Below are 20858 nucleotides of genomic sequence, written 5' to 3'. Positions count from 1 at the left end.
AAAAATTAAAAATCAAACACAAGAAAATTTTGTGCTTTTTATAGCTTTATTCAATACAATCACAAAAGTCGAAAAATATAAATTTATCTGTGCACAAATATAAGCTTCATATCACTAAATCTAAGTCAAAATTCAATAAATATTTGCAAACACACAACATACAAATACAGCGTGATTGAAACGCTTTGGAGTCTAAAGTTTAGACCCTGTAAGAGTAATGGCGGTATGAGGTACCGCCTGGGAGACGCCCGCTGCTAGTTGACGAATAGCTGGATGAGTATCCGCCGGGGCCATCACCGGAAGAACGCGAAGTGCGGTCCGAAGAGTAACTGTATCCGCCTGGACCGGAACCAGTGGAGCGGTTGACAGTCTCACTGGTGGTGTACGAGCGAGTTGTCGGGCGGTACGAGTACGGATCGTTGGAGGATGAGGACCTTTCAGTTGACGATGTATAACTGGAAGTATAACTCGTTTCCGAGCGACGCGACCTCTCGGGCGAATCACGCACTGGATAGTGACGCGGCGACGACGACTGTAACAGAAGAAAAGAAGAAAATTGATTTGTAGATTACTCATATCTCACGACGAATATATTCGAAATTGCTCTTACTGTCTTTGTTTGATTTTGTATGATCTACCTAATCGATCGGGAGACATTTAACATGCTGAAATTTACGCGGGTGTGGCTTGTGTTGAATGTGGGCGGACACAGGGTGGAGTCAAACACAAAGCACACAACATATTATACATTATAATAAGGGCAAAAAATTTAAGGTGATTTTATTATTTAATTTAAGCAACGTGAAATTATCGCACGTGGCAAAGATACGCGTATTAAAAATAATTTATGAGACATCAAATCGTTTCAATGGTTGCAGCTTGGACGTGTGGATGACATGCGCAGAGCGGGCATTTTCGAATTTTATTTTTAATCAGCGTGCTTTTTGCGAAAAACACATTCGTGTCGCGCAACTGAATTCTTGGCACAGTTGGCACGTGTAAACTTTAACGAAATGAAAATTCGTGGTGGTATTTATTCGCAACACTTGTTCTCGCCGACTCGCCGTTCAGCTGTTTGCCAATAAAATTATATTTGTTTAATGCCTCGAGAGAAATCTTCAGTGCTTTCCGATATAATTGATATCACACCTACTAGAAATTCACAAACAAGAAAAGAATAATGGAATAAAAAATTAGTTAAATATTTTTATTTTTGATGTTTTCAAAGCAATTTCTCGAAATATTTTCCGCGCTTCGCTGATAACTCGTCGGATATTTACAAATGAGTTTATTTTCGGCGTGGCGCGCATGCTTAGTATAATGCCGCGAGACGTGTGATGCAAAATGCTTATTTTTAGTGCCGAAATTTGCTGAGTGAACGTATTGAATTTCAGGATTACGCATTTTCTCGCGGGCTCCCCACAAAACACACGCACACAAATTGCACTGTGTGTTGTGTCCGGTGTGCGTCCGTTGTGCGCATGTGTTCTCAACTCGCTTTTATTTTCGAATTTATTTTCGAACGGATTTATATGTGCCGAGCGCGTCTTTTTGAGCGCGTTCCAGCTAGCTGTATGAATTCAAATGTTTGTAGAGTTAGTTTTAGAAGGCCAACAAACACTAACACAAGAAGAATGGATTTGCAAACTGTAACGAGCTTAAACAAACACGAAATTGTGTAATAGTTGAAACTGAATGCCGCCAGATGGACAACAGTGCAGTGATGAAACTTTCAAGGCAAATTTGTGGGTTTTAACTATTTATCAACAAGTAGATGCTATTGAAATAAATAATATATAAGAACGATAAGTAGGAAAGTTTAAGTGAAGCTACAATTGGCATTGAACAAACTTATCGAAAGCTTTTAGATTTTAAAGCTTTTCCGAACTATATGCAACCAGTTATACTTTTATATTGTATGCATTGTATTCGTGTTCGGTAACTTTATACATTCGTGGATCGGCATTGTGGAATATTTATATATAGAAATATTTACTGTGAAATAGTTTATAAGTACATTTATTTTCTGCAAGCTGCCATCTTGTATAATAAAGTTTCCAGGTATTAAAAGCGAGATATCACAAAAATATACAAAAATAGACGTGCGATAAAAACAATCAAAGCACAGACAATAAAAATTCATTTGTAAGCTTATTCAAAGCATGTGTGTGTGTGTTTAAAAATGTGTGTGTGCTAATAATACTCAAAAATACTGATTCATTGTGCTAGAAAAATGCTCAAACCTAAACCTATAGCTTCTAGATAAAAAATGTTGTGATATCAAAAATTAATAAAAAAAGCTTGTGTTTAGGCGAGGTACGACGCCAAAATTAATTTCCGCTTGTAAGGGAGATTGTACATTTCGGAATTTTTATGCATTTTGGCGAGCAGCACATCGACGTCGTCCTTTTGCGGCAGGAGCGCAGCAGGACCACTCTGTTCGCGCTCGGTGCGCTTCTGCAGCGCGCCGAGCACCTTCTCCCTGGTCTGGTCGCGTGCGGACTTATAAGGTCTCAGCGGCTCCAGGCGCACTTTCGGCGCGATCTCAGCCCGCTCGAGTGGCGTTATCGCGATCTTATCGACGCCGGCGAGCGCCGGTCGCTCCTGCTTGCGCCTGCCGAACGCCGTCACCGGATCCGGCACCAGGCTCGGACGGGGCACGAACGGCACCTTCTCCCAGGGTATTTCACGTCTCTGGAACCAAAACCGGAAACACACGCGTGCTTTATCACACCTGCTCATCTCCTAGCTAAGCTAACTACGCGACTGCTACCTAATACGCCCAATCTGTAAACCCACAAATGTAAACGTCACCGACCGACGAAAATTCATCAAATTTTAATTTTTTAACTTTTGTGTTTAAGGACCTTTTTAAGAGAAACGTGGGGCAACAGAAAAGAAGACGACACAACACATTGTCAAAAATGCAAACAACAACAATGGCCAGAGAGAGTGTTTTTCTGGTGGGCTCAATATTTGAGAACCTTTTTTGTCGTTTCTGCGCATGAGCGTGTTACTTACCGTCAGTGTGTACGTGGAGAGCGACGGAGATGCCCTGTAGGGTCTTCGAGTGGTGTAAAAGTCGGTTTCGTAAACCATCTCGGTCGATTATTGGCGAACTGGGTCGATGAAAAAAGTCGAAAAGGCGAACTGAAAACCGTTTGCGGATGCGGATTGAACTCTGGGTACCGTCCGTCCGACCGAATGAAAATTTGAAACTTTAATGCCGTTCGCGACTACGGGCGTCTCGTGATGATGTGGCGGCTCGCGAACTGGCCGGATGCCTAAAACCACCGCTAATGTACCTTTCCGAGTGCCCACCCCACGTGGGCACGTCATCGACCAACATTCGGCATTTCCACAACTCATGAAGCGCACAGCTCTCGCAAAGCGAGAGAAAACGGCGTGCGTGCGGGTATTTTTAGCGCCGCTCTCGAAATTTGCTCTCTGAAATTTATTTTCAAGCTGTGATGAAATATCATGCCAATAACGTCTCCGAACAGGTCCGCATTCTCAAAAAATACAATAAGAAGTACAACATTTTACAAAATTGGTATTTTCAACCAAATTAATTGTCATAACATGAATCTTTTATAATTTTCAGCTTTTTAATCTTGTCAAAAACATATTATAATTTTACTACTACGTCTCTTTACTATTTAAAGGTAACAACATTATAGAAAACCGAAACATGATTGAGTTGTTACACATTTCTTTGATACCAGGATCAACTGCAACATTAAATCATTCCTGTTCAATGACTCAAAATAATTGCTTTGTTTTGTATATACTAAGTTACATTACGAATTTTCCAAACAATTTGCTGTTTCCTGTTTACAAATTTTAAGAAAAACTTCATTTTTCTCTTTCAATTGATCAAATTCAATAGTAAATACAGTGAATTCCATTTAAAGACTTTTATCTCTCAATATCTTTACTATGAAAGTGTAATCACGTCGCTGGCCAAGTCCTTCGAAAGCACCCAAAGGGCGCAAGTTTGCTGATGGCAAACAAACAAGCACGCGTCGTGTTTGTGTCACGTTCACGACCGCCAACTTTTTACGCAGACGACGACGGCGCATTTGAATTACACACACTCTCTATTCTAGAACGATTGATGCCCACCACCGTCCAGTGGTCCAACCATAACAAACAAATGAGTACCTAACTAGAATCTCGCCCCTGAGTATGAATATGAGGCAACAAATAATTTGAAACGTCTGCGAAGCGCAACATCATGATGACAACAAATTTACACGTTTTGCGCCGTGACAACTGAGATTTCTAAATTTAACCGTCAGAAACTGCTAGAGTGTAACATGTTATATTATTTGCAACATTGTTGGTCTGATTAAAAGCGTGGAATGTAACTTTGGTGAACATGTGAATGAAATAAACAGGTCAACATCTTTTTGTTAACTCGGTTGCTCTGTTTTCGCGCAAAAATGATTATAAACGATATAAAAGTGTGACTCAGCGACGTGCTATGTGTTTGGTTGAAAAACAGAGAGTTTGGGACGCTGATCTGAAGCTATGAATATCTTTAATCGGCCAAGGTATCGTTATAAATTCATATGTCCGAAAGCATATAAACCAATCTATAAATACACTTGATTACATCAATGGGTAATGAAAACAGAGACGTTGAGCTGGCAATTGATTTTATATGATTCTTTTTCTGGTGGGTAATTAAACTTTTTGTTTAAGACGCAGTTGTACCTACATCTGGTAATCTGGAAAATGTATGAAAAGTGATAAAAGTTATTAAATTATGGATATAATTAGAATGGGATGTTAATATTATTACGAATGAGTTATTCTATGCAGGAATTTTATTCTTTATCCACACACCGAGCGTCACCTATTGTTGTTTTCAACTTTGTGATAAGCCAAAATTAGAAACAAATGGTACCGCTAGCGCCCTCTTTTGCCAATGAATCGCAATACAATCAGCAACAAACGATTCTAACCACCAAAAGACGTAAGAATCGCAAGACTTCTCATAAAACTGGTTTTAAAATGGACATTGATAGTGAATCAACAGCGACTTCCCTGGATGAAAACACCGAAAATTTTTGTGATAATCCAACGCGTGACACCCTCGCCGAGGGATTAATGGGATTGATAAAACCAACAGTAGATCAACTTGATGACCGAGTTAAAGCTACAAAGTAAGTCATGTGTTTTTTAATATTTAACATAACATGTAACAAATTTTTGTTACAGAATATCACAGTTGGAGTTAAAACAGTGTATTGAGTCCCTTGCAGAAGAACTCAAAAAGATTCAGGAAACACAGAAAACTTCTATTGATTTAGAAGTTTATGTAAAAAAATTACTCAGTGCAAAACACAGAGTAACAGTGCTAACAAACATCCTGCAAAGCACTCAGGAAAGACTTGACAAGATTCATACATCAGTAGAAAAAGAAGCATTGAAAAAGAAAGCAACTTTAGAAACAGCAACACCAAACCCATCAGAAAAATGAATAATTTCACATTAAACACTCCTGATTATAACATCAAACAAATGGTTGATGTCTATGAGCCTAGTGAAGACACATTCCTGTTTATTGATGCATTAGAAGCAGATTTAGCATTTATCCAAGCAAGAAAACCAACATATATGCTTGAAATTGGCTCTGGAAGTGGAGTTATAACAACTGCTTTAGGTTCACACTTGTCACTGACTTGTTTTACAACTGATATCAACATTAAAGCATGTAATGCAACTAGAGACACTGGATTGTTAAACAAAGTGCAAGTGGAACCTGTGTGTATGGATCTAGCTAGTCATTTCAGACCATTCTTATTTGATATTTTAATTTTTAATCCGCCGTATGTAGTGACTGATTCAGAAGAAATCATTGGTACTGGTTTGAGTAGAGCTTGGGCTGGTGGTATTGATGGTAGGGAAATAATAGATAAGTTATTACCACAAGTGAAAAACATTTTAAGTGAGTCAGGTATATTTTACTTGTTATTATTAAAAGAAAACAAACCGGACGAAGTGGCGGCCATTTTGGAAAAGTTTGGATTTCAGCATAAGATTATCAAAGAGAAGAAAATCCTGGGCGAATATTTATATATTGTTAGATTTATTAAAAAGCAAACATCTAAACCATAAAAAATATTCTTAAAATATTAAAATGCATCATTATTAATTTAAAAACTTTCCAAAGCTTTTGAAAACTCAAATAAATACTAAAATATATTCAAAAGTGTAAAAATATCGTTCTTGAGGCACAATTGTAGAATTACGTATATCAAAATATCTAATTTAATTCATATAGATGAGAAAACTGTCGGTTTGGAAATATTTCGACGCGAATTTCTGGCCGAGATCCGACGGCGAACTGATCGCAATTTCGTTGTTTTGGAGGAAATAACCATGCAGGAAATTACGTCGTAGTGTGTCCATCAACTGCGTGGCAATACCAGCACGGCGATGATGAGGTGCAACCCATACTCTAGAAATACCACAACGGACTTGGAATGCTTCCTCTGAACACAGATCGATGTCCAAATCAGTTGGCAGACGTTTGTATGCAGTTTGCTTCATTTCAGCGGTGAGACAACCAATGATTTTCTTATTTTGTACGTAGAGATACATCTGAAACATCATAAAACATAGAATTCTAGTAATTTCCTCCAAAAAACAAAGAAATTTTCACTTTTTTGTTTTTAAAATTTTAACATACTTGAGATTTATCCAAGGGTAGAATCATATCGTAGAATCCCATCTCACGGTTGATATAATCAATCAGTTCGACGCCTTTCTTCCACCAGATTTTCATATCACCCGGGATAATTTTGATAATCCTCGTGTTGACATCAATGTTTGTAACAACGCGTTCATTCTTCCATCCCTAATTCATTCAAAAAATTCAATTAATCACGTGATTAAACTTAAACTTATTGATAAAGATAAAGTTCTTACATTAAATTTAAACGTGTTGATGGCTTTATGATAAGTCCGATGAATCATTTCATCAGATGCATCGCCAGATTCGTAAACAAACGAGCATTCATGACAAACAATTGCACCGAATTTCTTCTGTCCAGCATCGATCAACAATTGATTATCCGAAACAGTTTTAAACTTCTTATGTGCATGTGAGGGTCCTTTCTTAATTTCTTTCTGATTTGTGTTGCAGGTCATCGATTTGTTTTTATCCGCGCAGAACAACGGAAACAATTTAGCAGACTTTTCGACTTTCTCTGTGTATGAAGTCATGTTGTTCGGACGTTTCAGCGTGCTGTCATTCAACATCTTGCTAATATTTACTTTAGCTCTCTTCGGACTGTTCAAATCCAAAGCAGACGCCATGTTACACATCTGTGCAGTTGGTGAGAAAATCAAATTAGGATTCGCTGTAGTTTTAGCCACTTCTTTATCGAGTTGATTTATGAGATTATCGACTTCGGGCACTACTGCAACATCTTTTTCAGGCGAAAATTCAAATTCAGCGACGTCCAACTTGCGTTTATTCGGTTGTAATGCTTCTTTTGTTTTGTTTAAACTGCGAAGTGGTTGTTTCTTGGGACTTCCAATCACCTGCTTAAAACTAGATCGCAGTGTTTTGAAGAATTTGCGATTAGCCAATGTGTCGCTCATGTTAACCGAATTATTTTCCTTGTTTGAGGTGTTATTTATTGTACTGTTGAGTGGTAGCGGTTTAATAGTCTTCTTAACATTGGTCATTTCTTCCAGGTACTCAGTGAGCGGTGATTTTTCGATAATCTTCATTGTTGCCTTCACAATCTTGGCCTGCGTGACCTTTTTCTGTTTGGGTTTTCTAATCTTGTGGCGCACACCGGCATTGATTTCACCGTAGCGCCTTTTGTTCAAGGTTAACACAGCAGTGTTCTTAATCTGCGCACGCTTCACGTGAGGTACGTTCATTACGCGGTGTTTACTAGCCGCTAGAAGTGCGCTAATACTTTCCTTCACGTTGAAAGTGTTGTTTTCTTTCGGGTAAAAAGTTTTAACAGGCAAGACGATTTCGTCTTCGGGGAAAAGTGCTGTACGCACCTTGGACTTTGAATCAAATTTGGCTTGTTTGGAGTTAGGAGATTGAGATTCTTGAGGATCGTTATTCGTATCAGTGACCAACTTGCGCTTGGTTTGTTTTTGATTTACTTTTACTGTGGAAGTGTCATGTGGTGTTTTCAATGTGGAACTGGGAGATTTGCTTAGAGGAGTTACAATTTTGGTTGTGTGCATTGGAGAGTATAGTATTGGTGTAGAGAGCAATGTCTGCATTGGACTGAGGTATAACGGCGGTACGCTAGTTTCTGAGCAGGGGTCAGGTGTGAGAATTTCGGCATCGTCTTCGAGTAGAACATAATCGGTGAGGCTGCATTTGAAGAACTTACGGAATTGGTGATCCGCTTCGTGTTCCAAAGCGGTAAAAGCGTTCTCGGAAAAGTTTGAGCTTTCACTGTGAATTGGGCTCATGTGGCCTAGGTCGCTGCCTGAATCACTGCCGGTGGGGAAATAACGCCTTTCGGCGGGCGGTTATTTTCTCGGTGTGTTCGTATTTTGTTTGTGATGTGCTTTGAGTTGTTGTAGCCATATTTGCCTACAGAAAAACTCAACGCGTTGCAAAACTATATATTTCTTTCAATAAACTTATTTGATCATAGAAAATTTTAATTTTTTAGTTAATTTTAAATAAATTGCAGTATATACTTATAACTTTAGTTATTCTTTACACATAAACCTCGAAATTAATGAAGTTATTGCATAAAATATTTGATGATGCAACGAATTCATAACTGATTAAGTTTTGTTTATAGTTGTATTCATTATCGAATTATTTCGCAACGCGACATAAAATAAATTGCACTTTAATAATTATTACTTAATTATTTAACGAATAAATATTAGTAAAGTACATAATTTGAACCGTAAGTTAAAATGTAACTGTAATTAGTTAGGGCTTATTAGGGTTCTAACCCACCTAAGCATTTTCTAAAAAAGAGCGCGAAAATTTCCGAAAACCCCAACGGTTTTCCCTCGACTTTAGCCTAGAAAATTAGTAAAGTTAAAAGTAAAATAACTCACCTTATATGCGTTTACTTATTAAACTAAGTAGAAATGCACTTAATAAAAAAATGTATTTAAAAAATTAACACTTCTCACAAAGTAATGCACAATTTTGTTATCTTGTTAACCTTAGGTGATAGCGCAACAGATGCTTCTGCCCCTGTTTAGATTGTTTCTGGTGATTCTCTGGTTAGGTTGCACTATGGGGCAGCTGAACCCCGCGGTTTTTCTTTATTTGGGTCACGTGGTCAAATTCTCGCCCTCTGGTTGGTCGTACTCACGGAGTTAGTGACTTTTACCCCACACTTAATATTACCAGAAAACAAAATGTAAACATACGAATTTTAAGTTATATAATGAATTAACTATATGTTATAAATTGTTGTTTATTTATATTTTATTAATTATCGTAAATTAGGACAATACTTCAACAATATTTTGCGGATATTATTACATAGCTTTAAATTTGAAGGTCTTAGTTATAATATAGGTGCATTTAGTTTGTTAGGTTGGCAACAGTGCTTACTTGACGGCGAGCGTGCTCGCAGCGAACTCTTCCTTCCTTTTTTCAAGACACAACAAGGTACACGTTTTGTTTCCAAGTTTCTCGACAAAAATATTGAAAAATAAGCGTGTTAAAGTGTACAAAAGCGAAAAATATCAATTGGGCCGTCATCAGCGTTAGTTCCTCTGTGCTGTGCGTCGATTTTAATGCCAGATGGTGTTATTTTCTTAGCTAGATTTCAAGATAGAGTGACTTGTCGGCTGGATATTTTCTGGCTCCGTAGTCGGTGTTGTTTTCGTGCATTCTTAGCCAATTCGGTGTTTTCATAAATTAGTAGTGCAATTTCAGCAGCAATATATTACTGTAAGATTAAATATTAGTTCTTCGTGTTCATCACAAAATTTTTATGAGAGTAATTTAATTTAAAGGAATAGTTTTGCCCAGTTGAGGTTATAGCGCCTTGTACAGTTTTACATGTGAAAGTGTCTATTAGGATATTAGCAGATTTGAGTAAGTTTAATCATGTTATTAATTATTGTTGGAATTTGCAGATGTCGTCGAAGATTATTAAGCCTGGAGGCGCTGAGCCTGACAACTTTGAAACACAAGTTGCTCAGGCCCTCCTTGAGCTGGAGATGAACTCTGACTTGAAAGCACAGCTTAGGGAATTGCATATTACAAAAGCTAAAGAAATTGAGCTGAATAATAAGAAAGTAAGTGTTTTGTTTTTTTGTTGATTGGTTGCACATCTAAAGCGTCTCTTTTTTTATTATTGCAGTCAATCATTATTTATGTACCGAAGCCGAAATTGAAGCAATTCCAAAAGGTGCAGACGCGTTTGGTGCGCGAGCTGGAGAAGAAGTTCAGCGGCAAACACGTTGTGTTCGTTGGCGAGCGCAAGATTCTCCCCAAGCCCACACGTAAGACGCGCACCAAGAACAAGCAGAAGCGCCCGCGCTCCCGCACCTTGACGGCCGTCTACGATGCGATCTTGGAGGATTTGGTATACCCAGCTGAGATGTGGGTAAACGCATCCGCGTGAAGTTGGACGGCTCGCAGCTGATCAAGGTTCATCTGGACAAAAATCAGCAGACCACAATTGAACACAAGGTACTACTTTCTGTTCTCTCTTATTTAAATGACGTGTTTTGTTAATAAAAAAAATTATCTTCTCCAGGTGGACACATTCGCAGCCGTTTACAAGAAACTTACAGGAAGGGAAGTTACCTTCGAATTTCCTGAACACTATTTGTAAGAGTAAAGAATAAATAATGAATAAACATCATTAATTATTATTTGTATGTTATGATTTTGTAAAACAAAGCTTGCTTAAGAAATTTGTGGCTACACCAATTTTCTTTTGACCTGGTTCTAACACTTCTTTTGGAAGTGCTGCAAAATATACTCTCTTTATTTTATGATTTTTCTTAATACTGCGCGAGTTCACTACATCAAATTACAATATCATCTATCTGTTGATTTATACTCTTTCTGAGGATTTTAGACTATTTTATTTAATGGATAAATTAGATTTTTAATATTAACTTGTTAGCAATGCAAGTACTGGTTTGTTTCAATTTATGCAACCAACATTACATCTAGAGCAGCGCCATCTTCGTAACCAGAAACTTGGAATATCATTCCGTTCTCATTCGGCGATTCATTGTTGCTTTGCCGTTGCCGACCGATAATATTTGTTACAAGTGTTAGATTTCTACTTAATTTAACAAAATGGTACGTTTATTTATAGTATTTTCTCAATTATTACCCCAAACATTATTATACAGCATTAGCTTAGTTTATTCACCGATTAAAGTGATACATTTCTTGTTTTGCCGCATCTAAGGTTATGTGTTCAATCAAATGCAATGTCATCTTAACAAATTTTTGTATTTCTCTTCTCTAGGCAAGACGTTATGATACCAGAACGACAATCTTTTCGCCCGAAGGGCGTCTCTATCAAGTGGAGTACGCCATGGAGGCCATCAGCCATGCAGGTACCTGCTTAGGTATTCTGGCAAATGATGGAATTCTGCTGGCAGCAGAAAGGAGGAACACCAACAAACTCTTGGATGAAGTGTTTTCATCAGAGAAAATCTATAAACTAAATGAGTAAGAATTATAAATGAATAGTTGCCATGAAAAATACGTTGCTATATTATTATAAATAATATTAATATAATGTTTGAAATTAGGGACATGGTGTGCAGTGTTGCTGGAATCACATCAGATGCAAATGTGCTCACTAATGAGTTGCGTTTAATCGGCCAGCGTTATTTGTTACAATATGGAGAATCTATTCCCTGTGAACAGCTGGTTTCTTGGTTGTGTGACGTGAAGCAAGCCTACACTCAATATGGTGGCAAACGGCCGTTCGGCGTATCTATCTTGTACATGGGATGGGACAAACATTATGGCTACCAACTGTATCAATCTGACCCAAGTGGAAACTACAGTGGATGGAAAGCAACTTGTATTGGAAACAACAGTTCTGTAAGACCTCATTATAACTTAAACAAATAAGTTTATTAGTTTTATTAAACAAATAAAAATAAATTTAATATCTTACAGGCTGCAGTTTCAAGCCTAAAGCAGGAATACAAAGAAAATGAAACTACTTTGAAAGATGCCAAATCTTTGGCTGTTAAAGTATTGAGCAAAACTTTGGACATGACTAAGTTGACAGCAGAGAAAGGTAAAACAACTAATGGATCAACTCTAAAACTAACGATTATCTAATAATCTGAACTTTCAGTTGAAATGGCAACGTTGAGTCGCGTAAACAATAAAACCGTCATTCATATTTTGACGAATAAAGAAGTTGAGCAGTTGATCGCCGAATTTGAGAAGTCTGAAGCAGAGGCCGAAGCACAGAAGAAGGAGAAGCAGCATCCGAAATAAGCTGCTGATTAATTATTTTTTCTACAACCTATTGATTATCTTATAATTGTAATTATGATGGTATCAAGCAAGGACCTTTAATAATACTTGAAAATATCTTTAAAACATGAAGCGGATTTTAATTAATTTAATAAAGTAAGTTGCTATTGGCAAGTCGTGAATTAAAAATTGGCGTAATTCTGCCAATATACATTTTGGGATGTCATATTACAAACAATTATTTCATTCTTCATTTGATATTCGGCATTTTTGTTCAGTAACTCTTATTTTTTATAATTTTTACAAAATCAATATTTTTTTTATTTAGGCCATTATTAATTTTCTTGAGAGTATTTTTTATTTATACTCAAGTTACAAATGTTTACATTACAGAGTATGGTAGTTTTATTTTTAGTTTTTAATTTGCTCGTCCGTGCAACAAACGCGCCAAGCTTCATTTTTAGTAGTGTTTAGTAGACCAGCAGGCAGCATTTGCAATGTGAAAATAGTTAGGTTAGGTAAACCGAATAATTTTTATTATTCATGATTATTCAACAATCCAAGTAATAATTTGTTTTTAAAATAACAATTTTTCTCCACTGTCAAATGCAAACAATCCAAATTTCAGTATAATGCATTAACCCTTTTGGACAGTGCTACAAATTGAAGCAGAATTCACATTTGCACTAATTTTCAATAAATCATTATTTCAATTATCATTATCACAAGTAAATGAATCTAAGTAATACGCGATTGTAAAATTATGAGTGTCCCTATGTATTTTCCGTGTTTAGTTGTCCAAAATCTTATGAAACAGCTAATTGTTGACACTAAGCGCTATCAATCCCAACAATATGGTTTCAAACCAAGTTTTAAAATTAACTATGGACTTGATGGTTTGTTCTGATTTATAACTAACTGCACAGCTTCTTAAAGCATCCTTAACTAATTTAGAATTACTTTTGGTTTCAGCCATGCAAGTGGTTGCACTACATCATTATCCAGAGTTAGTTGATCAGTGCTGTGATTTGGTGAATTCTGAGTGGAAGCGCAGCCGGACTGCGAGGATGCGGAGCTTTGAGAGCTCCTGTGACAAGCTACCCACGAATTTAGTCCTTGTGCAAGAAGCAAATGTCATTGGCCACTCAAAACTTTCAGTAATTCCATCCATGCCAGATGCATGCTTTCTGGAATCAGTTGTTATTGACAAGGAGTTAAGAGGCAAAGGATATGGAAAATATTTGATGAATCGGATTGAGGAGCATTGCCGAAGAATAGGTTTGCGCATGATATTTTTATCAACCAAAGACAAAGTGGAATTTTATGAGAAATTAGGCTATGATATGTGTGGCCCGGTTTCGATATATGGACAATATGTTCGAACGCAAATGCCAAGTTCTGTTAGACCAATGCCGCCAAATATAGGTAAAAACGGTTGTGCGGCGACACCGCAACCGGCACCACCGCCACCTCCTCCTCCACCAGAATTATACAATGGTGCAGATCCCAAAAAGAAGAATTTTATGAGTAAGGTGTTGTGATGAACAATGTTTGTCTTTTTGCACAGTTACTTAATACCGTCTCCTGTCAAGTACAATTAGCACATCCACAGACTTCAAAATGACTTGTTAAGCCCTCTGGCATGTTCTTTGATCACAAGAAACAGAAAATTGTTAATTGTTTAGATTTGTGGAAAATCAAGGGTCTAATGGTGTCGCTGTCAAATTTGCGTTTAAGTGCTTATACGTATTGTTTTAATACAAATTTACTTTTATTTTAAAGTTAATAAAATTTGCATACACTAAAAATGCAGATTTACCGATATATTATACAAAAACAATTAATTTTTACTCATAATGCCACACACTTTTTCATAATACTCCGGTTTGGACAAGCTATCAATCAGGAATTCACCAAGGTCATATTTACTTACAACTCTGCCTGGTGACTTATCAAATTCGATTATGTAGCCAGATTTTGGTTGGTCTGAAAAAAGTCTTATAATGACACAAAACCATATTTGATTTCATAAATTATTTACCTGCAATGTGCGGCGGTAACACGCAAATGTATTTCAAACCAGACCCTTTGGCAATATCAAACTCGCGCTGATGATCAGCATTCAATTCTTTGAATACCGGCGGAACTTTGTCGACATCATAGAAGAGGAAAGCAGACAAACAGACAGATACAACAGGAACATTGTGATGCTTCATGGCATTGACAATGTTCTGCATGCCTACACTCAAATCAGTCGTCGCTTTCAAGTCATTATTTGTCCCGAGAACGACAGCAACCGCGTCCATTCCCTCGACGGCTTTAAGCACGTCCGCATCATTTAAAACATTACCCACGACGATTTCCACGCGTGATCTCAGGTTATCAGGCACTTTCGCCGGATCTCTGACAAATGCTCGTACAGTTAAGCCTGGTGTATTGAAACAATTGAAATCAATTTGGTTAATTGAACTTTTATTGAATTAATTATTTAAAAATAAAACGTACCTTTTTCTACAGCTGCCTTTAAGGCACATAAGCCGGTCATGCCGGTGGCACCAAAAATAGCAATATTAGACATTATAATTGATACTGGAATGTACTATGCAATTCAATACGAGATTGATTAAAATAATGCAAGTAATGCGTGCAGTGTCATGTACTATACTGTGCGTAGTATGGATAATACGTGACTGTCTGTGCATACAATCTATGTCCGTCACGTTGGGAGCAGTTGGGAGACGTTCAGGAGCACTTCATGCTTCATTTAACAAAACAATTGAATGTTGCAATTGATTTAGTACTTGTTTTAGTAGCTTCTATTGAAGATGGCGCTAGTAGTACCAATATGAACATTTTTACGATTAAACTTGTTTACATCGGTTCTTGTGTTTATCACAGACCTTGGTGATACGATGCGAATATTTATTTATCATCTTAGTGTGTTCACGTGAGTACAATTCTTTTACTCTACTATTAATTCTTCTGTGCATGCTTGTTTAGCATAAAATATTTACAGAATATAAACATAGCAGGCCATGTTTTTCTTTTGTCATGACAACCAGGAAACTTGTTGATTTTCAGCTTTTATTTTAAAACTTGATACTTCATTTAAATCAAACGTGTTTCCTGTCAAAGTAGCAGTATGGTGCAGGGCTGTTTTGATGCACGTGAAAATAAATCGCAATATCAAGTAGTTCAGATGAGTCGCATAGAATGCGCCTACCTATTAAAAGTGCATCGCATTCCGGATGTATCCGAATTATGCACGGCCGTAGTTCTTTCCGTAGATCATCGATCGCATCAAGCGATTAGTCGCGTTCCAGTCAGTCCGGATTTCACACAAGATGACGTCAAACCATCCCAGATATTGGTTCAGGATCAGACTGAGGACATCTTTCTTAGATTTCCGAAAAAAATCAACCAAATTAACTTCAAAGATTCATCCGTGCGTGTAATACGCGTCGGTGACGTTGACACCCTCCATCTTTTAAATGAAGTGCGCGATCCTAGTGACGAACAACAAAATGAAGATTATTATGGTGAACTTTTGGGTAAAAGTCGTGAATCAAAAGTGCCGAATATTCCGTTGATGATTCGATGCCAAAACTGTGACACTAACTTTCCTACGAAGTATCAATTTCAACGCCATCAATGTGAATTCAATGCTGATAAAGTAGTGCTAAAGCCAAATGTTGATGCAAGAGATGTGGGTAAAGGATTACGAATGAAGTTTGAGTGCAAAACTTGCGGGAAACTTTTTGTAAGTAAAAATAATCTTGAACGGCACCTGACCAGTCATGATGAAGACAATGTTAACATCTGTGAGTATTGTAATAAACAATTTGTTAGCGAGAATCGCTTAAGAATTCATAAGGAGAATCATTGTAAGAAAACTGGGGATATTAGTAAATTTTATCGAAGCGATGTTACGGTTTGGAGATGCATCAAATGTTACCAAGTGTTTTCATCTGATACATATGCATGTACACATGCAGAAACATGTAAGGATCTTATAACTGATCCGGTAGCCATTAAAAACGCAAATGAAGATATTGCTGAGGTGATGGATGTGAAGGGGGAACCCAAGGCGGCCATTTTAAGTCAGTATGTTGACAAAGTGCGCACGGAATTGCTGTTGCAGTGTGAGTTTTGTAATCGTACATATGCCAATAAGAAATCGTTGCTATGGCATCAGGATACACATACAACTGCTGTCAATTACAATTGCGTTGTTTGTGATCAAAATTTTGAGTCTTACACGTCCGCTGCCAAACACTGGCTGACGGATTGCACGAATGAAGCGAATTTATTTTTTCTACCAAAGTTGATTTTCTGCAAATGCTGCAATCGTACATTTAAATCCCATGAAGTTTTGTACTTGCATAAAATCAAAAAGAAGCATTACACACCCAAGAAACATACTGACGAAAATGATTTTCAAGTCGAACCGAAAATTGAGATTAAACCGATCAAAAAAGATGTGGATGTTGGCAGTATGAAATCAGGTAGTAATTCCTCCATCAACAATGATGATGTTAATAGTGATTCTGGGCCAATTAAAAAAATAAAAACTGAAGAAGAAATAAAAACTCTTGAAAATGCTGAAAATGGAAAAACTACGATTATTCAACTCATTGAAGGCGTTTTGGGATCTAGTAAAGTAGAAAAAAACGAAGGTACGGATTGTCCAAGTGAGAATTTTGATGATGACGAAGACGGTGATAATTTAGAAGATGACGATAAATCTAACGTTTTAGTTAAATCCGAAATCAATAGCGAAGTTAGCCTGGGCGTGTCGGACGACGCTACCGAGGAGCCGAAACAAAAGAAGCGCGGCCGCAAGCGAAAAGCAACGTCACAAAATAGCAAATCAAAGAAGTATATGATTGAGGTGGCCCAAGGATACAAGTATCAATGCGAGCGTTGCGTGGCGTTGTTTAGCAACGTGATGGAGCTGGAGGTTCATCGCAACAAGAAACATCCGGCCAACTATAAATGCGAGGAGTGCGATCAAGTGGTGCATAGCTCCAAGGCATTGATGATCCACAGTCGGGCGCATCAAAGTCTCAAACCGTATGTGTGCGAGATTTGTAAGCGGTGCTATTCGCAGACGTCGCATTTATGGCAACATATGCGCTTTCACCAAGGTACAAATATTTTACTTTTAAAGGAAAATGGTGAAAATGGTATTTTGTTGTAGGTATAAAACCATTTGCTTGCCCACATGAAGGATGTGAAGCGCGGTATACAATACGCCCGGATCTCAAGGATCACATTCGAAAGGTCCACACTCGTGAGCGACCTTTCAAGTGCACTGTTTGTGATAAGTGCTTTCTCACTGGCTCGGTGTATTATCAGCATCGACTTATTCATACAAACGATCGAAGATATGCTTGTGATGTAATTATACTAAACATTAACCTTATTTTTGTGCTATGTTTTTTTTGTTAATAGATTTGTGAGAAGAGATTTTTCCGCGCGGACGCTTTGAATAATCACCGACGGATTCATACAGATGAACGGCCATATCCGTGTATGGTGTGTGGACGCAACTTCCGGCAGAAGGGAGATAGGAATAAACATGTGCGCACACAACATCCGGATTTTCATATATAAATTATTTTTTATGTTTTAATCTAGATTTTATTTAAATAAGTTATGTAAAGTTTTAAAGGGAGTCACAGTTTTTATAAAAAATATAAAAAACAATAATTATATAAAGGTTTCAACAGTATCTGACGCATCTGATACTTTGTATGTGTTATCCGTGTGGATTTGGCCAGCAACAAGTTTCTTGTTTGGTTGGATACGGTTGTCATCATCAGAGAAACTGTCTTCACTTACGGAACTTCCGGTATCAACATCTTTCACCACCTATGGAAATTAAATGTTGTGTTAGAATATTAATTGTTTTTTGCTGTTTTTGAACGAAAACTGTTACTTACTGGTTTTAAGTTATATACAACAATGCGAAAGTCAACACCCACTATAATTCGTAAAATCAGCGTGCCAATTAGAACGATCCAGGCTACAAAGACGATGGTTGCAGTGACCTTCAAACTGACAATGTACCTGGATATCCAGACGATGGACGGTTGGAAAATGAGAGTGAAAGTGTTTATGTCTGCGTGACATGGGTCCATTGTAGGTATATAACTCATGCTATCACAATCACTATATATAAATAATATAATATTAATTTAAATGGTTATTATACTATTTTAATACATACGATTCTTCTTTCAGTTTGGCATAGATCTGATCTGTAAAATGCGACAAGCCATTTTTTATGTATGCATGTGCTATTCCAATGCAGACTACCATCACACTCGAGAATACGATTGCCCATGGTACCAACTTCCATCCTTCTACATCACTACATTATATTTATTATTAAATGATTTTTTAGAGAAACATTGACTTACACTGTTCTATTTTTGGCATATCCACCTTTAGGAAACACGATAACGAATGCCAACATTATCATCGCGACAATCATTGAGAATAAATATGTGCCCCTGGTGTATGAGCACACACTGTCGCTGCCCCAAATGGTGAGCGGATTGTGAAACGAAAAGTTTTCCGGGATTGGTCCGGCTGATTCGTAGGCATTGACATCAGTGAATTTTAAATTTGCGTAAAGAATGCAATTAAATCCGAAAACTTCTATGATACGCATTATGTTCAGAGCTGTTATCAGTGAACATATTGTAGCGGTCAAGAGACATAGTACATGCAACGCTGGAAATAAACAATGTAAGTTTAGAATTTAATATGTTAATGAGATCATCACAATATATATCTCATTATATATTATTAATTAGGTGATAACTTTGTGGTGTAATTTCCATTTATCGACATGTTATTGTTGTTGTAATAACTCTATTAACATGCAGGTATTGTTTACATTAATATGGCGATGACTTTTAATTACCTTTCCAGAGAACGGAAATACTCGCTGTGTCTCTTTGGACGATCTGACAATATTGATCCAAAACCATATTTATAATTACAATCACACGCGAAAATGTTTTGAATTTGACACCACAACGATACTAACGACACTAAGTGACATTAATGACACTAACAACATTTAAAACAAACGTAACAACTTTGGTAAACTGTTTTTAGTTGGTTGATAGTGACTTAACTAAATGTTGACTGACGCCGCATGTTGTTTGTTGTTGATTGCTTCGAAGGTATGCCATGTGAAATGTAAAAATAATGATTATCTCATCGCGAGCCGATGGATAATAAGGAGCGTTAACGTTTTGCCGCTTGCATCACGATATTATTACGACATTAGAACGACTGGGAGATCGGCAAAGCCACGCCCGCGCAGTTGTATATATGTGTATTCAGATGCTTCACGCAGTATTTACTCGGCGAGGCGATTACGCATTGAACAGTTGGAAAATATCTAATGCGAGCGAACGCGGAAAGTAGCAAAGTTTTGATGTGGAAAGGCGAGCAACAGCGCACACTGCGTTGCGGTTTGTTGTTAGCAACCGAAATTTCGGTGCCATGGAGTCTCGCATAGCGTCCTTGTGCGTTCTTTTTATGACTGCGTATAAACATAAAAGATTTTACTCATGCAAAGCTAAAATAAGAGTAATAGGAAACGATGTGGGGAATTGAAAAGTTTGCAAAATGTAAATTTTATGTGAGAGTTTTACGAAGCGTTATAATTGCATGTGTTTTATAAATATGAATGACATTAAAATGAATTGTGTTCAAAATTTTATGAGTTTTGACATTTTTAACGTAAATATTTGATTTTTAAAGATTTAAAGTTTATTTCAACTTGAAATTTATACCAATAAACGTAATTTAATATTTATTATACGACTATCAATAATTATACTTGCAATAATAGTTTTAAATTCGTTAAACTTGTTGATTATCAAGCATATAAGACAGTCTTTAGTTTGAATCCCGCAGATGGCGTAAGGTGTTTCAGCAGCAATTTAATAAACATCTACTTTGCTAAATTTACACAGAAAACGAACAAATTTACGATATCAGATTCGCAATCGAACAACTATGCGCGACCCTTACTAGTAAATCAAAGAGAAGGGAAAGAGAGGACCCTGGAGACCTGCAACTGAACTAGGTTGTAAACGAAAAAAACACAAAAGTCATGCAACTGAACTACTGGACGTCTGCCCTTTTATAGCTGCGGACAACCTCCAAAAAGTGGAAGGGCGGAGGGTAAGGGTGGGGGAAGGTACCCTTTGAGGTGTACTTTGCGGGCGGGTCTACCCCCCCTCTTTTTTAGGGATCACACGCAGGTATAAAATGCCTCACGCAGGCACCCCAGTGCATAGTCAGGTCTAAGTCGTTGGCAATCGGGAGTACCATTCCGCATAAATTACAAGAGCGTCCAATTTCCTTTCGTAACCCGAGATTTCTAATAAGTGAT

The 20858-nt window shown here is 37.3% G+C and overlaps 9 protein-coding genes and 1 long non-coding RNA gene across 13 annotated transcripts; 6 read left to right on the top strand and 4 right to left on the bottom strand.

The window, feature by feature from the left end:
• Positions 1 to 27: 27 nt before the first annotated feature.
• LOC135798321 (protein anoxia up-regulated-like) lies at positions 28 to 3312 on the bottom strand. Of its 2 annotated transcripts, none has more exons than XM_065311129.1 (2): positions 3022 to 3298; positions 28 to 532 (listed from the first exon to the last, which is right to left on the bottom strand). In XM_065311129.1, the coding sequence occupies exons 1-2, from the start codon at positions 3097 to 3099 to the stop codon at positions 200 to 202; spliced, it is 411 nt and encodes a 136-aa protein (XP_065167201.1). In that variant the 5' UTR covers positions 3100 to 3298; the 3' UTR covers positions 28 to 199. The 2 variants fall into 2 exon arrangements, with proteins under 2 accessions (XP_065167201.1, XP_065167200.1); XM_065311128.1 differs by lacking the exon at positions 28 to 532 and adding an exon at positions 2004 to 2694 and having other exon boundaries at positions 3022 to 3312.
• Positions 3313 to 4858: 1546 nt separating this feature from the next.
• LOC135798886 (SNAPIN protein homolog) lies at positions 4859 to 5488 on the top strand. The gene is made up of 2 exons (XM_065311867.1): positions 4859 to 5171; positions 5227 to 5488. The coding sequence occupies exons 1-2, from the start codon at positions 4906 to 4908 to the stop codon at positions 5486 to 5488; spliced, it is 528 nt and encodes a 175-aa protein (XP_065167939.1). The 5' UTR covers positions 4859 to 4905.
• LOC135798885 (methyltransferase N6AMT1-like) lies at positions 5485 to 6229 on the top strand. Its single transcript, XM_065311866.1, has one exon. It carries the CDS (start codon positions 5485 to 5487, stop codon positions 6124 to 6126), a length of 642 nt encoding a protein of 213 aa, XP_065167938.1. The 3' UTR covers positions 6127 to 6229.
• On the bottom strand, positions 6068 to 8971 carry LOC135798884 (N-acetyltransferase ESCO2-like). The gene is given in 4 exon segments (XM_065311864.1): positions 6068 to 6612; positions 6701 to 6868; positions 6940 to 8494; positions 8496 to 8971. Coding segments are annotated over 4 exon segments (2139 nt in total). The 5' UTR covers positions 8579 to 8971; the 3' UTR covers positions 6068 to 6279.
• Positions 8972 to 9550: 579 nt separating this feature from the next.
• Positions 9551 to 10851, top strand: LOC135798984 (small ribosomal subunit protein eS7-like). Its single transcript, XM_065311993.1, is given in 5 exon segments — positions 9551 to 9634; positions 10108 to 10269; positions 10335 to 10572; positions 10575 to 10666; positions 10734 to 10851. Coding segments are annotated over 4 exon segments (570 nt in total). The 5' UTR covers positions 9551 to 9634; the 3' UTR covers positions 10812 to 10851.
• Positions 10852 to 11171: 320 nt separating this feature from the next.
• On the top strand, positions 11172 to 12568 carry LOC135799031 (proteasome subunit alpha type-4-like). Its single transcript, XM_065312040.1, has 5 exons — positions 11172 to 11290; positions 11463 to 11668; positions 11752 to 12049; positions 12128 to 12251; positions 12312 to 12568. Exons 1-5 carry the CDS (start codon positions 11288 to 11290, stop codon positions 12455 to 12457), a joined length of 777 nt encoding a protein of 258 aa, XP_065168112.1. The 5' UTR covers positions 11172 to 11287; the 3' UTR covers positions 12458 to 12568.
• Positions 12569 to 13005: 437 nt separating this feature from the next.
• On the top strand, positions 13006 to 14244 carry LOC135798965 (uncharacterized). Its single transcript, XR_010549823.1, has 2 exons — positions 13006 to 13332; positions 13409 to 14244. It is a non-coding gene; the product is annotated as an uncharacterized lncRNA (long non-coding RNA).
• LOC135798964 (flavin reductase (NADPH)-like) lies at positions 14186 to 15180 on the bottom strand. Its single transcript, XM_065311964.1, has 3 exons — positions 14942 to 15180; positions 14478 to 14864; positions 14186 to 14422 (listed from the first exon to the last, which is right to left on the bottom strand). The coding sequence occupies exons 1-3, from the start codon at positions 15012 to 15014 to the stop codon at positions 14277 to 14279; spliced, it is 606 nt and encodes a 201-aa protein (XP_065168036.1). The 5' UTR covers positions 15015 to 15180; the 3' UTR covers positions 14186 to 14276.
• A 260-nt stretch (positions 15181 to 15440) lies between these two features.
• On the top strand, positions 15441 to 18170 carry LOC135798953 (zinc finger protein 26-like). 3 transcript variants are annotated; one of them, XM_065311950.1, is made up of 4 exons: positions 15441 to 17127; positions 17194 to 17583; positions 17637 to 17836; positions 17891 to 18170. In XM_065311950.1, the coding sequence occupies exons 1-4, from the start codon at positions 15579 to 15581 to the stop codon at positions 18050 to 18052; spliced, it is 2301 nt and encodes a 766-aa protein (XP_065168022.1). In that variant the 5' UTR covers positions 15441 to 15578; the 3' UTR covers positions 18053 to 18170. The 3 variants fall into 3 exon arrangements, with proteins under 3 accessions (XP_065168022.1, XP_065168021.1, XP_065168023.1); XM_065311951.1 differs by having other exon boundaries at positions 15444 to 17112; XM_065311949.1 differs by having other exon boundaries at positions 15442 to 17583.
• On the bottom strand, positions 18054 to 19849 carry LOC135798954 (uncharacterized). Its single transcript, XM_065311952.1, has 5 exons — positions 19371 to 19849; positions 18862 to 19177; positions 18669 to 18812; positions 18382 to 18610; positions 18054 to 18310 (listed from the first exon to the last, which is right to left on the bottom strand). Exons 1-5 carry the CDS (start codon positions 19435 to 19437, stop codon positions 18149 to 18151), a joined length of 918 nt encoding a protein of 305 aa, XP_065168024.1. The 5' UTR covers positions 19438 to 19849; the 3' UTR covers positions 18054 to 18148.
• Between the last annotated feature and the right edge of the window lie 1009 nt (positions 19850 to 20858).

Source organism: Atheta coriaria, unplaced genomic scaffold, assembly GCF_025399875.1.
Source record: "Atheta coriaria isolate IRGN ID8LTWV9N9 unplaced genomic scaffold, Caltech_Dcor_3.1 hic_scaffold_9_pilon, whole genome shotgun sequence".
In the NCBI taxonomy this organism is placed as follows: Eukaryota; Metazoa; Arthropoda; class Insecta; order Coleoptera; family Staphylinidae; genus Dalotia; species Dalotia coriaria.
Note: the sequence above shows the minus strand (reverse complement) of the source record. Positions and strands in the feature narration are given on the sequence as shown.

Bases quoted from the DNA above. Each gene is read 5' to 3' on its own strand.
- LOC135798321 (XM_065311128.1), bottom strand. From the start codon at position 3,099: ATGGTTTACGAAACCGACTTTTACACCACTCGAAGACCCTACAGGGCA. The intron at 2,695-3,021 runs GTAAGTAACACG...TTTTGGTTCCAG, and splicing joins TCTCCACGTACACACTGACG to AGACGTGAAATACCCTGGGA.
- LOC135798886 (XM_065311867.1), top strand. From the start codon at position 4,906: ATGGTACCGCTAGCGCCCTCTTTTGCCAATGAATCGCAATACAATCAG. The intron at 5,172-5,226 runs GTAAGTCATGTG...TTTTTGTTACAG, and splicing joins GACCGAGTTAAAGCTACAAA to AATATCACAGTTGGAGTTAA.
- LOC135798885 (XM_065311866.1), top strand. From the start codon at position 5,485: ATGAATAATTTCACATTAAACACTCCTGATTATAACATCAAACAAATG.
- LOC135799031 (XM_065312040.1), top strand. The intron at 11,669-11,751 runs GTAAGAATTATA...GTTTGAAATTAG, and splicing joins AAAATCTATAAACTAAATGA to GGACATGGTGTGCAGTGTTG. The intron at 12,050-12,127 runs GTAAGACCTCAT...AATATCTTACAG, and splicing joins GTATTGGAAACAACAGTTCT to GCTGCAGTTTCAAGCCTAAA.
- LOC135798964 (XM_065311964.1), bottom strand. From the start codon at position 15,014: ATGTCTAATATTGCTATTTTTGGTGCCACCGGCATGACCGGCTTATGT. The intron at 14,865-14,941 runs GTACGTTTTATT...TCAATACACCAG, and splicing joins AAAGGCAGCTGTAGAAAAAG to GCTTAACTGTACGAGCATTT. The intron at 14,423-14,477 runs GTAAATAATTTA...GACTTTTTTCAG, and splicing joins GTTACCGCCGCACATTGCAG to ACCAACCAAAATCTGGCTAC.
- LOC135798953 (XM_065311949.1), top strand. From the start codon at position 15,579: ATGGTGCAGGGCTGTTTTGATGCACGTGAAAATAAATCGCAATATCAA. The intron at 17,584-17,636 runs GTACAAATATTT...ATTTTGTTGTAG, and splicing joins ACATATGCGCTTTCACCAAG to GTATAAAACCATTTGCTTGC. The intron at 17,837-17,890 runs GTAATTATACTA...TTTTGTTAATAG, and splicing joins ATCGAAGATATGCTTGTGAT to ATTTGTGAGAAGAGATTTTT.
- LOC135798954 (XM_065311952.1), bottom strand. From the start codon at position 19,437: ATGGTTTTGGATCAATATTGTCAGATCGTCCAAAGAGACACAGCGAGT. The intron at 19,178-19,370 runs GTAATTAAAAGT...GTTTATTTCCAG, and splicing joins TATTTCCGTTCTCTGGAAAG to CGTTGCATGTACTATGTCTC. The intron at 18,611-18,668 runs GTATGTATTAAA...ATTTATATATAG, and splicing joins GCCAAACTGAAAGAAGAATC to TGATTGTGATAGCATGAGTT.